The sequence below is a fragment of the Erinaceus europaeus genome, chromosome 5, assembly GCF_950295315.1.
Source record: "Erinaceus europaeus chromosome 5, mEriEur2.1, whole genome shotgun sequence".
NCBI classification, from domain to species: domain Eukaryota; kingdom Metazoa; phylum Chordata; class Mammalia; order Eulipotyphla; family Erinaceidae; genus Erinaceus; species Erinaceus europaeus.
Genome location: NC_080166.1, coordinates 87681091 through 87695565, shown reverse-complemented (window position 1 = coordinate 87695565; position 14475 = coordinate 87681091). Strand labels below are relative to the sequence as shown.

The 14475-nt window shown below is 41.6% G+C and overlaps 1 protein-coding gene across 1 annotated transcript in view; it reads left to right on the top strand.

The window, feature by feature from the left end:
• The window catches only part of LOC103108300 (liprin-alpha-2), a 430491-nt gene that overhangs the window by 344270 nt on the left and 71746 nt on the right, over window positions 1-14475 (top strand). The window contains 5 exon segments of the mRNA XM_060191502.1: window positions 1166-1403; window positions 3695-3724; window positions 5309-5369; window positions 5372-5438; window positions 7966-8120. Coding sequence (XP_060047485.1) covers window positions 1166-1403; window positions 3695-3724; window positions 5309-5369; window positions 5372-5438; window positions 7966-8120 — 551 coding nt within the window.

The following is a 14475-nucleotide window of genomic DNA, read 5'->3' as shown; positions in this document are numbered from 1 at the left end:
TAGGTGAATAGTGAGGCTAGATAGCATAATGGTTTTATGCAAATAGACTTTCATGCCTTAGGCTCTAAAGTCCCTGCACCACCATAAGCCAGAGCTGAGCAGGGCTCTAGTAAAAAATGAAATTAAATTAAAATTAAGACCAAGCAAATTTTACTAATTTCAAAACTATTGCATCAGTAATTAAGTGTATTAATTTTACTTCAAATGTATATATAAATTTTATCTTGAGGTGGGTAGATAGCATAGTTTTTCTTCAAAGAGATTCTCCTGCCTGAGACTCCAAACTCCCAGTATCAGACTCATCATGACCAAGTGAGGTTTATCCCCGGCATACAAGGTTGGTTTAATATATGTAAATCAATCAACATGATCCACCACATCAACAAAAGCAAGACCAAAAACCACATGGTCATATCAATAGATGCAGAGAAAGCCCTTGACAAAATACAACATCCCTTTATGATCAAAACACTACAAAAATGGGAAAAGATGGAAAATTCCTCAAGATAGTGGAGTCTATATATAATAGACCTACAGCCAACATCATACTCAATGGTGAAAAACTAGAAGCATATCCCCTCAGATCAGGTACTAGACAGGGCTGCCCACTATCACCATTACTATTCAACAGTGTTGGAAGTTCTTGCCATAGCAATCAGACAGGAGCAAGGAATTAAAGGCTTACAGATTGGAAGAGAAGAAGTCACACTCTCCCTATTTGTAGAGGACATGATAGTATACATAGCAAAACCTAAGGAATCCAGCAAGAAGCTTTTGGAAATCATTAGGCAATACAGTAAGGTGTCAGGCTACAAAATTAACATTCAAAAGTTAGTTGCATTCCTCTATATTCCTCACATGCCATGGTGCCCCAGGTTCAAGCCTCCATCCCCACTTACACGTGAAGGAGCTTAAAGAGTGCTGAAGCAGGGCTGCGGGGTCTCTCTCTCTCTCTCTCTCTCTCTCTCTCTCTCTCTCTTTCTTTCTCCCCTATCTCCCATCTCCTCTCAATTTCTGGCTGTTTCTATCCAATAAATAAAGTTTTTTTTTTTTAAAGACAGAGATTTGAATGAAAGTATATATTCTTGTTACAAAATCTATGCTTGTTTGCTCTAAGTAAATGTAGCAGCGGATAGGGAATCAAAAGTAAAACTGTTTCTTCCAGGCTCATCCAGGAAGAAAAGGAATCTACAGAGTTGCGTGCTGAAGAGATTGAGAACAGAGTGGCCAGCGTGAGCCTGGAGGGCCTGAATTTGGCCAGGGTGCACCCAGGGACTTCCATCACAGCCTCGGTCACTGCCTCTTCCCTGGCCAGTTCATCCCCCCCCAGTGGACACTCGACGCCAAAGCTCACCCCGAGAAGTCCTGCCAGGGAAATGGACCGGATGGGAGTCATGACACTGGTATGCTGATGCAGCTGGTAGAAGGAGAGATTCCAGGACTGGTTGCTGGGTGTCGCACCCAGTGACATGCACACGTTAGCATGCATGAAGCACGTAAGGTTTCTTATTAGTACACTGATTGAATTTTAACACTGGGCTGAAATTGTTAATGCATTTCTAATAAGTTTTTCTTTCTTTTTGAAATATATTAAATCACCTGTAATGTTAGATCAGGGAGACCAGAAGCAATCAGTCTTGTCAGCATATAAGATATAGTTATTGGGGGGGGCGGTAGTGCAGCGAGTTAAGTACACATGGCTCGGAGCGCAAGGACCTGTGTAAGGATCACAGTTTGATCCCCAGCTCCCCACCTGCAGGGGGGGAATCACATCACAAACAGTAAAGTAGGTCTGCAGGTGTCTTTCTGTCCCAACAAAATGGGGAACAAAATGGGGCAACAAAATGGGGAAAATGGTCAACAGGAGCAATGGATTCGTAGGGCAGGCAGTGAGCCCCAGCAATAACCCTGGAGGCAAAAAAAAATACAGTTATCTGTAAGTAGCATCAAATGACATGAGTCATGGTAAGATCTGGTAGGGAACCTCTGGGGCATGGCTTCTTTTCCTTGATCCACACCATTTGATCCTACATCTGCTGATCTCAGCCAAATCAATGCAGCCAGGACCACCTCAACATGTTTCACTCGGGACTGTGTTCAAGCCCCGGTCCCCACCTACAGGGAGGAAGCTTCACTAGCTCTCCCTGCAGACTGCACGTGCTGTGATGCTCCCAAGATGTGGCATCTCAGCAACAGGTTGCAGTCATGCATACATGCCTTGTCAGTTGTGAGTGTTTCCAGGAGCACTGACCTGTGTATTCACACAGGTGCAGCTACAGGAGCTCTGATGCTCTCACCCCCCCACACACACACAGCAGAGAAAGCTATCTTAAAAATACTTTTTATGGGGGTCGGGCGGTGGCGCAGTGGGTTAAGCACATGTGGCGCAAAGCGCAAGGACTGGCATAAGGATCCTGGTTCGAGCCCCCGGCTCCCCACCTGCAGGGGAGTCGCTTCATAGGCAAAGAAGCAGGTCTTCAGGTGTCTATCTTTTTCTCCCCCTCTCTGTCTTCCCCTCCTCTCTCCATTTCTCTCTGTCCTATCCAACAATGAACAACATCAACAATGGCAATAATAATAATAATAATGACTACAACGAGGCTACAACAACAAGGGCAACACAAAGGGGGATAAATACATTTTATTTATCTTCACAGAATTTCTGTTGAGTATGTAGTTTCAGCATTTGCTAATTTTACAATGGAAATTAACCTGAAAGGGGGGTGGCAGGCAGGGGTGGTGCACCCGGTGAAGTGCACATAGTGTGAAGCGCCAAAGACCTGCACAGGGGGCAAACTTCACAAGTGGTAAAGCAAGTCTGCAGTTGTCTCTCTGTCCCCCTCTCTATCTACCTCTTCCCTCTAAATTTCTCTCTGTCCTACAAAATAAAATGGAAAAAAATGGCTGCAGGAATCAGTCCGTTCATAGTGTTGGTGGTACTGAGCCCTAGTGATAACCCTGGAGGGGAAAAATAATGACCCAAGTTCAAGTGCCTGGGCCCCACCTGCCAAGGGAAAGCTTTGCTGCAGGTGTCTCTCTCTGTCTCTCTTCCTACTCTATCACTCCCTTCCCTCTTAATTTTTGGCTGTCTTTTTCAAATAAAGATAATTAAAAAAAAAAAAACAGGTTAACCTAGAGATGTGTTTACATGGCCAGAAAGCCTTCTCCACATGCAAAATTTTTGTATTTATGGGACTTCCCTACAATAAAATCATATGAAAGAGAATTGGTAGAGTTTATGAACTAAAGTAATTTGTGATCTGGGTGGAGGTGTACCAAGTCAGGTGCACATGTTACCATGGGCAAGGACCTGTAGTCAGAAAGCTTCCTGACTAGTGAAGCAGGGCTGCAGGTTTCTCTCTTTCCCTCTCCCTCCTACATCCTCTCCTTTTTCAATTTCCTGCTGCCTTAACAAATAAAAGATAAGGAGAGAGAGAAAACATATTACCACACGGACCCATGGATTTGTTGTTCAGGCACCAAACTCCAGTGATAACCCTGGTAGCTAATAAAAATAAAGGTAAAATCATTTTTTAAAAAATAATAGATGTCTAGCAGTAGTGATTGAACACTTACTTCGGAAAACAATAGCCAAGTGATAACCAAGTTACAGGTATTAGGTGAACTGTTCATATGGTCAAACACCAAGCATTAATTAGTTCTCTTCTGTTGTTTTTATGCCTGCCAATCACAGCCAAGTGATTTAAGGAAGCATCGGAGAAAGGTAGTGTATATTTTTTATATAATTACTAGATCAATATTTCCCCTCTCTATGACATTTTAAAAATGTATTCTTCTAGTTATCATATTTAATTAACATAAAAAGATGCATTAAAAAGTTTGAGTGTCACTGAATTGTTTCATGATCCTAGGAATATTTGCCTGAAAATGGAATTGTGTTTTCTGGGCAGTGACTAAACATGTGACTAACATTCCTAATTTTCACAGATGCAGTGAGCCACTGTTGACAGAATTAATTCATTGTCAAATCTACAGTGATGCCACCTGTTTTGAAATGCAGGCTCTCCTGTGCCTCTGGTCACTGAGGCCAGTAGATCAGGAGGTGATTGTGAATGAAGAAAAATACCTTGTCACTCACACTTCTCACAAGGAAGGGGGTACACTGTGGCTTCCCTCCTGGACTAGAAGTGTCATCTCAGCTCCTCGGGCTTGTCACCTTCTGTTCTTTCATTCTGCACACACATAGAGAGAGAGACACATACAGAGAGACACAGATACACACACAGAGACACACACATAGGGAGACACACCCACAGATACACTCTCACACAGAGACACACATTCACACATAGAGACACACACACACAACAAAGAACTTCTCCTTCTTCAGGGAAATGTGCATGTATGTGCATGGAATGACACTTTCTGGCCACTTTATGTTGTTTCTTAATAAACCTATTTGTAGGGAGCCAGGCAGTGGTGCAGCGGGTTAAGTACACAGACCGGCATCAGGATCCCAGTTCAAGCCCTGGTTCCCCACCTGCAAGGAGGTCACTTCACAAGTGATGAAGCAGGTCTGCAGGTGTCTATCTTTCTCTCCCCCTCTCTGTCTTCCCTCCTCTCTCCATTTCTCTCTGTCCTATCCAACAATGACGACAGCAATAACAACAACAATAATAATAATGATGATAAAAAACAAGGGCAACAAAAGGGGAAAAATAAAAAATAAATAAAAAAGAGAAACAAAATAAAAAAGAATAAAGAAATCTATTTGTCAGGGATGATAAGTAGCTGATTTCTCTGAGGTCAGCAGTATTAATTTATAAAAAATCTTTTCCTTGTATATATTCACTCAAATGCATATTTAATTACAGTTAAGCATTTGCATTTGGATGTGTTGAAATGGATTCAAGAAGAGCTTTCTGCAGTTGCTGGATGTCCACCTGTAGTGTTTCTTCATGCTGATATAATTTGCTGGTTTTTATAGCAGCTTTATCTTTTTTGAAGATAGAATATCTTTGACATTTAAGTGTTATGATATTCACTTATCCTTTTGCAAATTTTATTTCTGTAAGATGGACGGTTTTGTGTTGTCCTTGTACTATAATTTCTCCAAGAACTGTAATGATTCTGTCTTTTGGTCAATTTCAGTTGAAATTTAAAAGAGTTAATCTGAAGTGTTTATTTCTTTTTCTCCCTCCTCTTCTTCCTCTTCTTCCTCCTCCCCTTCTTCTCCTTCCTCCTCCTTCTCTTCTGGTCCTCCTCCTCCTCCTCTCTTCCCTCTCCCCCTCCTCCTCCTCTCCTCCCCCTCCCCTCTTCCTGCTCCTCCTCCCCCTCTTCTTTGTAGATTGCAGTGGTGGAAGAAGATGGAAGGGAGGATAAAGCAACAATTAAATGTGAAACTTCTCCTCCCCTACCCCTAGAGCCATCAGGATGACTCACACCCTCCCAGCTTCTTACCACAATGAAGCCCGAAGGTATGACCACACCACTCCCCATTCTCCTCATCTCAAACTCTCCTGAAACTACTCCCTTCTATTGCTGTCAGCTCCTTAAAAAATATCTTCAGAAAGGGGGCCAGGTAGTGGCACACTAGTGTGCAAGGACCCTGGTTTGAGCCCCCCAGTTCCCACCTGCAGGGAAAAAGCTTCACAAGTGATGAAACAGGGCTGCAGGCATCTCTCTGTCTTCCCCCCCCCCCCCCCCCGTCAATTAATAAAAATAAAAGGAAATATGTTGAGAAAGAAAAGTCACATTCTTCAAAATGTCCAAGTAAATGATTAGTTCAGGTCTGGAAGCGGTTTTTTGTCACAGTGACTCATCAGCCCCTTTGCATCTGCTGAAGGAATTGCAAGGGGATTTCTATGGTAGTTCCTATTATTAGCTGCAATTTACCTCAAAGTGAGTATCCTCTGACTTCACCACTGCAGTGTCTGAGTAATTAACAGACATCACCAGTGGAATGGCAGGGTGATGGAGACTTTCAGAAAGAATCTGTTTCCTAAGTAGTATGTGTTTACAAATCCTTTTTAAAACAAGACTTTCACAGATGACAGGCATCTGTTGACTTTGCTTCTTGCTAACTTCTATAATGGAAACAAGTCTCTCCTCCCTCCAAAAAAAAAAGAAAAGAAAAAAAGAAAGAAAGAACAAACTGGAAGTTTGGCAGTAGCACAGCAGGTTAAGTGCACATGGCATAAAGCACAAAGACCGGCATAAGGATCCTGGTTCAAACCCCCTCCCCCCCCCAGGGGAGTCACTTCACAGGCAGTGAAGCAGGTCTGCAGGTGTCTATCTTTTACTCTCCCTCTCTGTCTTCCCCTTCTCTCTCCATTTCTCTCTGTCTTATGTCACAACGAGGATATCAATAGCAACAACAATAATAACTAGACAATAAAACAAGGGCAGCAAAAGGGAAAATAAATATTAAAAAAAGAAGAAGAAGGAGAAGGAGAAGGAGAAGGAGAGGAAGAGGAAGAAGGGGAAGAAAAGAAGAAGAAGAAGAAGAAGAAGAAGAAGAAGAAGAAGAAGAAGTAGTAGAGGAAGAAGAAGAAGAAGAAGAAGAAGAAGAAGAAGAAGAAGAAGAAGAAGAAGAAGAAGAAGAAGAAGAAGAAGAAAGAAGAAGGAGGAGGAGGAGGAGGAGGAGGAGGAGAAATCTAGTGCATTGGGAAAGTACGTGGCCCAGACCCTTCCCCACATGGCTAAAGTTGCCTCACACATAAACTCTACAGAGAATTCAGGAGAAAGTATGATTTTCAAACTTTATCCAGGAAAATAAGGCCATAGAAGCCTATCACTGCTCCTTATAAACTCTAAACCCTGCCTTCACTTCCTTTCTAAGCCACACCCATGCCTCTTACCATACCCATTTCCCTGTGCAACATTTATTTCCATCCCCCATAGTATGGGAAATGTGTTCCCCAGGGAACATGTGTTCTGGGGTGGTGCAGTAATGACTGTGCTCCCCAGGTTCTTCCTTTTCATTCCCTTACCTCAACAGTAGTATATGACAGACTCAACCCTTTGAAGTTTTGAGAACATTAACTCAGGTTAATTAAAATGTAGAGAAATAATATCTGTAACATTGCCTAGTGAATAGCTGCTGGAAAAAATATATAGTGATATCTATTTTTATATTCAAGTCACTATTTTTAAATTTTATCTATTTATTATTGGAGAGAGGCAGAAAGAAATCAAGAAGGGAGGGGAAGATAGAGTGGGAGAGAGAAAGAGAGGCACCTGTAGACCTGCTTCTCCATTCTTGAAGCTTTCCCAGGGGACCGGGGGCTTGAACCTGAATCCTTGTGCACTGTTATATGTGTATTCAACCAGGTGTGCCACCGTCTGGTCCCAGTGATATCTTTTGAACCTCTCCTGTTAGCATTGGGTCAAATACATTGATGAGGAAAAGAACCTAAAATAAAAGCTTAAAAATCATTCTAACCTATCATGTGCCTTTAAAAATTACTGTGAAGCTATTAGAAAAAGTAAGAGTGATCGTTTAGGTTAATGGGTTATTGCTCCTCCACTTCACCCAGATAAATTCAGATATAACCCCCCAATCAGGAGGAATGTGGGGAGGAAAATACAGTGAAACTGTGTATTCAGGTAACACCTTAAAATGCTCTCTTAGTTATGTTTCAACTCTTTGTGTTTAAGGCCATGTGTATGTTTTAAAGTTCAGGAAAACCCAACTCCCGAAAAGTGTCCAGTGCTATGGCATAGGAGATTGTTGGCTATTAACGTCCATAAACCAACCTACTTGCCTTTCTTAGGTTCCAATTGCTTGAAAAATCACTTGGAACAGAAAGATATTTTTACCCAGGGTCCTAAGATTGAGGAAACCACACTTCAGTGTGCTTCAGAAGAAAAGGGGAGGAGCGGTAAAAGGAGAAAAGAACATGTTCTTTTTCCTTTTGTGCCTTCCACAAAGGAAACAAGCCCTAGACTCTTAGGGATGTTGGATCAAAACAAACAGCTTTGTTCTCCTTTGTGTTTTTGCAGTAGCTTATCCACCTCCCTTGAGCCAGACAGCCTTGGGCTTGGTAGTGCCAATAGCAGCCAGGACTCTCTTCACAAAGCCCCCAAGAAGAAAGGGATCAAGTCTTCTATAGGACGTTTGTTTGGTAAAAAAGAAAAGGCTCGACTTGGCCAGCTTCGTAAGTATTTAGTATTGACTTTGCACAGCCTGCATACTAGCTCTTTTGGAGTGTCCATCTGTTTGTTTTTGAATTTTGAATTTCTTCATTCCCTCTTTCTTATTCCTGACAGGCTTTTTTGTTTGTTTGTTTTTGGTATTGCATTAAGCCACCTAACCCTTAATAAAAATTATCAAGCAAGACTCTGGTAAAACTTTAGGTCCTGGGGGCCTGGCAGTGGTGCAGTGGGTTAAGCACACATAGTACAAAGCGAAAGGACCAGCGCAAGGATCCTGGTCCAAGCACCTGGCTCCACACCTGCAAGGGGGTCACTTCACAAGTGTTGAAGCAGATCTGCAGGCATCTCTCTCTCCCCCTCTCTATCTCCCTGTCCTCTCTCAATTTCTCTTTGTCCTATCCAATAAAAAATGCAAAAAATGGCCTCTAGGAGCAGTGGATACATCAAGCTGGCATCGAGCCCCATTGATAACTGTGGAGAAAAAAAAAGGAGAAAAAAATGTTGCTCTTTTCCATTTCTCTGCATATATATATAATTTACTAATGGTATCTAGGATAGACACAAGGAAACTCTGAGACAAGTGTTAATACTGTTATCCTGACCTTTAACTTGTCAGTAATATCTTAGTGATAAAAAATGCTGTCTTGTGCAGATATGCATCGTAGAGCCAATATTTCAAAGCACTTCATTTGGAATGAAGCCTAAAAAAGGTAATTTGTATGTCAAAATAAAGCTTCCAGATACGTTGGGATTAAAATATCAAGCACCAGGTTTCTTTGTTTAAAACTATGACATCTTTCCACTAATGAACTCCAGAATAGCTCCTAGGTTGGGGGATCCATAAGGAATAGGACAAAAGGATTGTATTTGTTGTAAGATTTTGCCAGTGATAACTGCATACACATATAGATCCTTGGTCTTGAAACAAGTAAGTATGTAAATATATGCCCAGAGGGATACATAGATGCTCAGGTGGCTGAATGACAGCATGTTTTGTTCTCAGAAGCCGAAGATACAAGTCCACTTGAGTGCTTTGCTACAGTCATGACACTTGGCTTTTTTTTTCCCCCCTTGGGCAGGGAATCCTCTATTTGTTTTTTCTAAAACACCTTTTGTTCATCACGGCTATTTGTGATTGTATCTGCTTTCATTTTTCTCCTTACTGTGTTCTATTTATCTCAAAAGTAGAGGCTGAAGGATTGGAAAAGGCTTTGGCTTCCCTACCCAGTGGTTAGTGATGAAGAGAGATACACAAAAGTCTTTGCATTCCCCTGGGCTTTTCAAATCAAAGGATGATTCTTTATTATTATTATTATTTTATTTAAGAAAGGATAAATTAACAAATCCATAGGGTAGGAGGGGTACAACTCCACACAATTCCCACCACCCAGTCTCCACATCCCACCCCCTCCCTTGATAGCTTTCCCATTCTCTATCCCTCTGGGAGCATGGACCCAGGGTTGTTGTGGGTTGCAGAAGGTGGAAGGTCTGGCTTCTGTAATTGCTTCCCCGCTGAACATGGGCGTTGATTGGTCCGTCCATACTCCCAATCTGTCTCTCTCTTTCCCTATTAGGGTGGGTCTCTGGGGAAGCAGAGCTCCAGGACATATTGGTGGGGTCTTCAGTCCAGGGAAGCCTGGCCGGCATGCTGATGGCATCTGGAACCTGGTGACTGAAAAGAGAGTTAACATACAAAGCCAAACAAATTGTTGAGCAGTCATGGACCCAAAGCATGGAATAGTGGAGGGGGATACTCACTGCAAACTCTAGTGTACTTCTGCTTTCAGGTATATATTTTGCAGTAGTTTATGGATACGTGTGAACATATGCTCTCTCTCACAGAAACTGGTGTATATCTAGGTTTTGGGACTTTGTTAGAAAGTGAACCACCTGGGATGGAATTAGAGAATACTATGAAATGAAAGGTCTCACCTGAGTAATGAAGCTGAAGGGTTGTCATTCCACACGTGAAGTCTCTGGACACAGTCTGAAGTGAAGCATGTTGAGGTGGCAATCGTTGCGTTGATTAGGTTGCGATCAGCAGATGCAACATTATTTTATATGGATTGGGAGAGGCATACTGGAAAGTGGGCCCTATCCAAGGGTTCCAGGACTGGGGGAAGTAGAGGCTCTATAGTGGAGATGTGAGGTTCCTGCTGTCTTAGGGTTCAAAAAGACAATCGATAGTTAATGTTATCATCACATTATTTGGTAATTGGGTTAACATTGAAAAGTCCTTTTGTTAGGGTTTGTTGTACAGTACCCAGTATCTTGTATATAGCTGTGCTATTGGTTGCTTCTGATCTACTTGGTCTAGGCTTTTGAGAGAGTCTGCATATCAAACACACAGCCTATATATTAAAAAGACTCAGTCTGTGTTTTAAAAACTTTGAGACATACAATTAATTTTCCCCCTCTCATATTAATTAACTAGTGATTTATATCACTACACTTTACTAGGAGTGTAGATAAACACCATTCCCACCACCAAAAGACTGTGACCCATCCCTCCCACCCACTCCCACCCTCCACTAGCCAGGAAGCTGCATGTCTACCCCTCATCACAGGGTTTTTACTTTGGTGCCCTACTTACAATTTAGTCAGGTCCTGATTTTAGTTTCCCTTTCAGATCTTCTTAGTCAACTTCTGTTGATGAGTGGGATCATGCCATACTCATCTTTATCTTTCTGACTTAGCTCACTTAACATAATTCCTTCTAGCTCTGTCCAAGATGGGTCAGAGAAGGTGGGTTCATTGTTCTTGATAGCTGCATAAGGATGATTATTTCTAAGTAATGTCTAAGCCCCAGCCTTAGTTTTTTGCCCTAGCATGAAATGCATTTCTGAGAATAACATTCACTCTTGCATATTTACAATTGTAGGGATATTGTAAAATTTATTTCCCAATTTCCACAGCTTGAAACTTAAAAAAAGAAAACAAAAATCAGAAGCTACCCAAAACTGATATGCTCTAACTGTGAGACTAAGTGTTTTCAGCAGGAGACCTAAATCCCCTTAAATGTCTGTTTCTCAGGAGTGAGACCCATTTCACTATTAAAAGAGAAATTTTTATTGCATCAAGAAACAAGGAAAGAGATGATTAATTTGGGGGGTATAAAATATACACATATAACATTGTTTTTAATCTCCCTTATTTGGCAGCTTCTTACCCTCTCATCAACCTAGTTGCCATTGTTAGTCTGTCATAGTGTGATTCAATATAATGTAGACAGCTACTCTGAACATTTACTTTGCATCCATACTACTTCTTTGATTTGTATCCAATTCAATATATTTTCATATTAGGCTCTCTAATTACCTTTTTCCATTTGAAATGTAATTTAAGTACATTATGCTTTGATTTTTTTAAAACTTCATCTGTGGCTGTGATGAAGAGTCACTGAAATATTAGGACTTTTGCCCACATGTTCTTACATATGATAGGATCAAGTGATAGCTTAAATTACACATTAGATACGGGCATCCTGGGAGCTAGGTGGTGGCACTCCTGATTAAATGCACACAGTACTAAGGGTCCAGGTTGGAGTCCACCCCCCAGGGAGGCAGGACACTTCACAAGTGGTGAAGCAGGGCTGCAGGTGTCTCTTTCTTTCTCCTTCTCTCAGTCCTATCCAATACAATGGAAACAATGGCCTTCAGGAGCAATGGCTTCGTAGTGCCAGCACCGACCCCCAGAGATAACCCTGGAGGCAAAAAGAAGATATGGCCATCTGAAAATACTGATAGAAATAGCAGTGCTGAGCTCTGAGTGGGTGCACAGCTCAGGGGTGGAGGATGAGGCTGGGCTGCTGATGGCTAAGTTTTCCAGGATATTTTAACATCATGAACCTAGCACTTCAAACAGTCAGTAGGAGGACATAAAGACTCTTTTGTCTTCATGTCCCTCAAAGAGAATACTAAGCCTTTTCCTCTGTGTACCTTTTCATTTTGGAACTTGGAATACAGAAAAAAGATTGAATGAAAGCAGAAGAAGAAAGAGCACAAAAAACAGCCCCCTAAACCTGATAGAAGACTATCTCATGGCCCAGGATACTATCCCCAAATTAAACTGTAAATTCCACATAGAACCGCCTCAGAATAGACTTACTACTTCCTGCACTGTGCTCAGAATCGAAGTAGGCCCTGGGAGACATATAACTATAGTTCTCATATGCTCTGACACAGAGATACAGTCACTGGTGACAGATAAGAAAGGCTAGGTTTATCCAGGAGACTACTTTTGCCTCTCCATTTGTTCACTTTGAAATCTACCTCTGCCTGAGTTATTCATGGGCCACTGCTAAAAGTCTGTAAGTTCTGTTCTCTCAGTTCAGCCTTAACCAGCATGACTGTTTTCCTACAATGAAAACTACATATTATCAAAGCAGCTCATGGGAGTAGTAGCATAGCCATTACTGTATTTAGGGTTGTACTGAGTTAAAGAAGGATCCATATATCTCAAATAGAGGACTCTTTCTAAAACTAGATTTTACTTACAAGAGGTTTGGGCACAAATGTTGCTTCTATAAAGAATGCTAGATATAAGGGGCTGGATAGTGGCGTACCTGCTTGAGCACACATGTTACAGGGCACAAGGATGAGGATTAGAGCCAGTCCCCCCCATCCCCATCTGCAGAGGAAAGCTTTGTGAGTGGTGAAGCAGGGCTGCAGGTGTCTCTCTGTCACTCTGTCTCTCTCCCACTCTATCTCCCCTTTCCCTCTCGATTTCTGGGTGTCTCTACCCAGTAAGTAAAGAAAGATTTTTTTTTAAATTAAAAGGAATACTAATTATAAGTGAGTAGTGTAGTCATATAAGAGCACTAGGGTGACCATTAACCAAAATGATCACAGCAAAACTGTCCAGACTGAAATAAGGAAACTATATATTCCTTATGAATTTTTGTTTAATAATCTGAAATTTTGACAAAAATACTAATGAAATGAAAGTTTTCTTGATGTGAACAGAATATATGTTAATAAAGCTCTCCAAGGGTCATATACATATATGTATCATCTTCTTTGTCTCCCTATATGAATGGAAAGACTTCATCCAGAAACAATATGCCATGGGAGTCGGGCTGTAGCACAGCAGGTTAAGCGCAGGTGGCGCAAAGCACAAGGACAGGCATAAGGATCCCGGTTCGAACCCCGGATCCCCACCCGCAGGGGAATCGCTTCACAGGCGGTGAAGCAGTTCTGCAGGTGTCTATCTTTCTCTCCTCCTCTCTGTCTTCCCCTCCTCTCTCCATTTCTCTCTGTCCTATCCAACAACGACAACAACAATAATAACTACAACAATAAAACAACAAGGGCAACAAAAGGGAATAAATAAATAAAATAAATATTTAAAAAAATAAAAAAAAGAAAAAAGAAACAATATGCCAACAAAAGACCTGTAAAGCTCAAGAGAGTTGAGGTGTCAATGCAAAAAGAAAACAAATAACCCCAAGTTATCTTCTTCATTTGAGTGAATAAGCATTTTTTGAAATCACTGACAAGTACTAAATACAGACCATGTTTGTTGGTTTGTTATCCCAGAGCTCTGCTCAGCTCTGTCTGGTTGTGGGGACTGAACCTGGGGCTTTAGAGCCTCGAGCAGGAGAGTTTCTTTGCATCACCATTCTGCTATCTACCCCCACCCCAGACTAGGGTCTTAGGGAAAATGGCTAAAATGATTATTAGCACCAATTGGACAGTTTTTTTTTATCTTAAAACAGAGCAAACATAACTACAACAAAAACTGCAGTTTATCTCAAGCCCAGAAAAATTAAGATAACAAGGAATGGGGGTGAGGGGGTCTACACCTCAACATCCTATATCATGCATCAGGAATTAGAATCCTGACTGGCTTGACTTTTAATTATCTCTGAAGACATGCAATTATTCTGACAAGAAAGGAGGGGAGGGAGAAAGAAATTAAGCTGTGTTAAAAATAAGCATATAAGAATCTGATATGTTTGTTAGACGAGGTCACTCAGTAACAGAACTGGAAAAGCAGTGGGCTGGCTGTGACAGGAGGTTAGAGTGGGGTCTGGGTGAGGGGAGCAGCAGGTGTATTTACAATTCCCCCACAATCACCCTAGTGAGCAGAACAATGCTACCTGGGAACAGGGCACCCTGTGACATAACTGGGATACAGACTGCAGTCACTTTATCTCCCCAGTCACTTGGTCCTCTGCGTTTCAACAGCACAGGAATTGACTGATGGGCTACTGGCATGAGTCAGTCTTAGGAAGTATGACAAGAGGGAAATGAATGTCCTTCATAAAAACTGTATCAGGATCATGTCTTAAAAAATTATTAGTGATTTAATAGTGGTGATAATTAAAATTAAGAACAGAAGGGAAAACACAAAGCA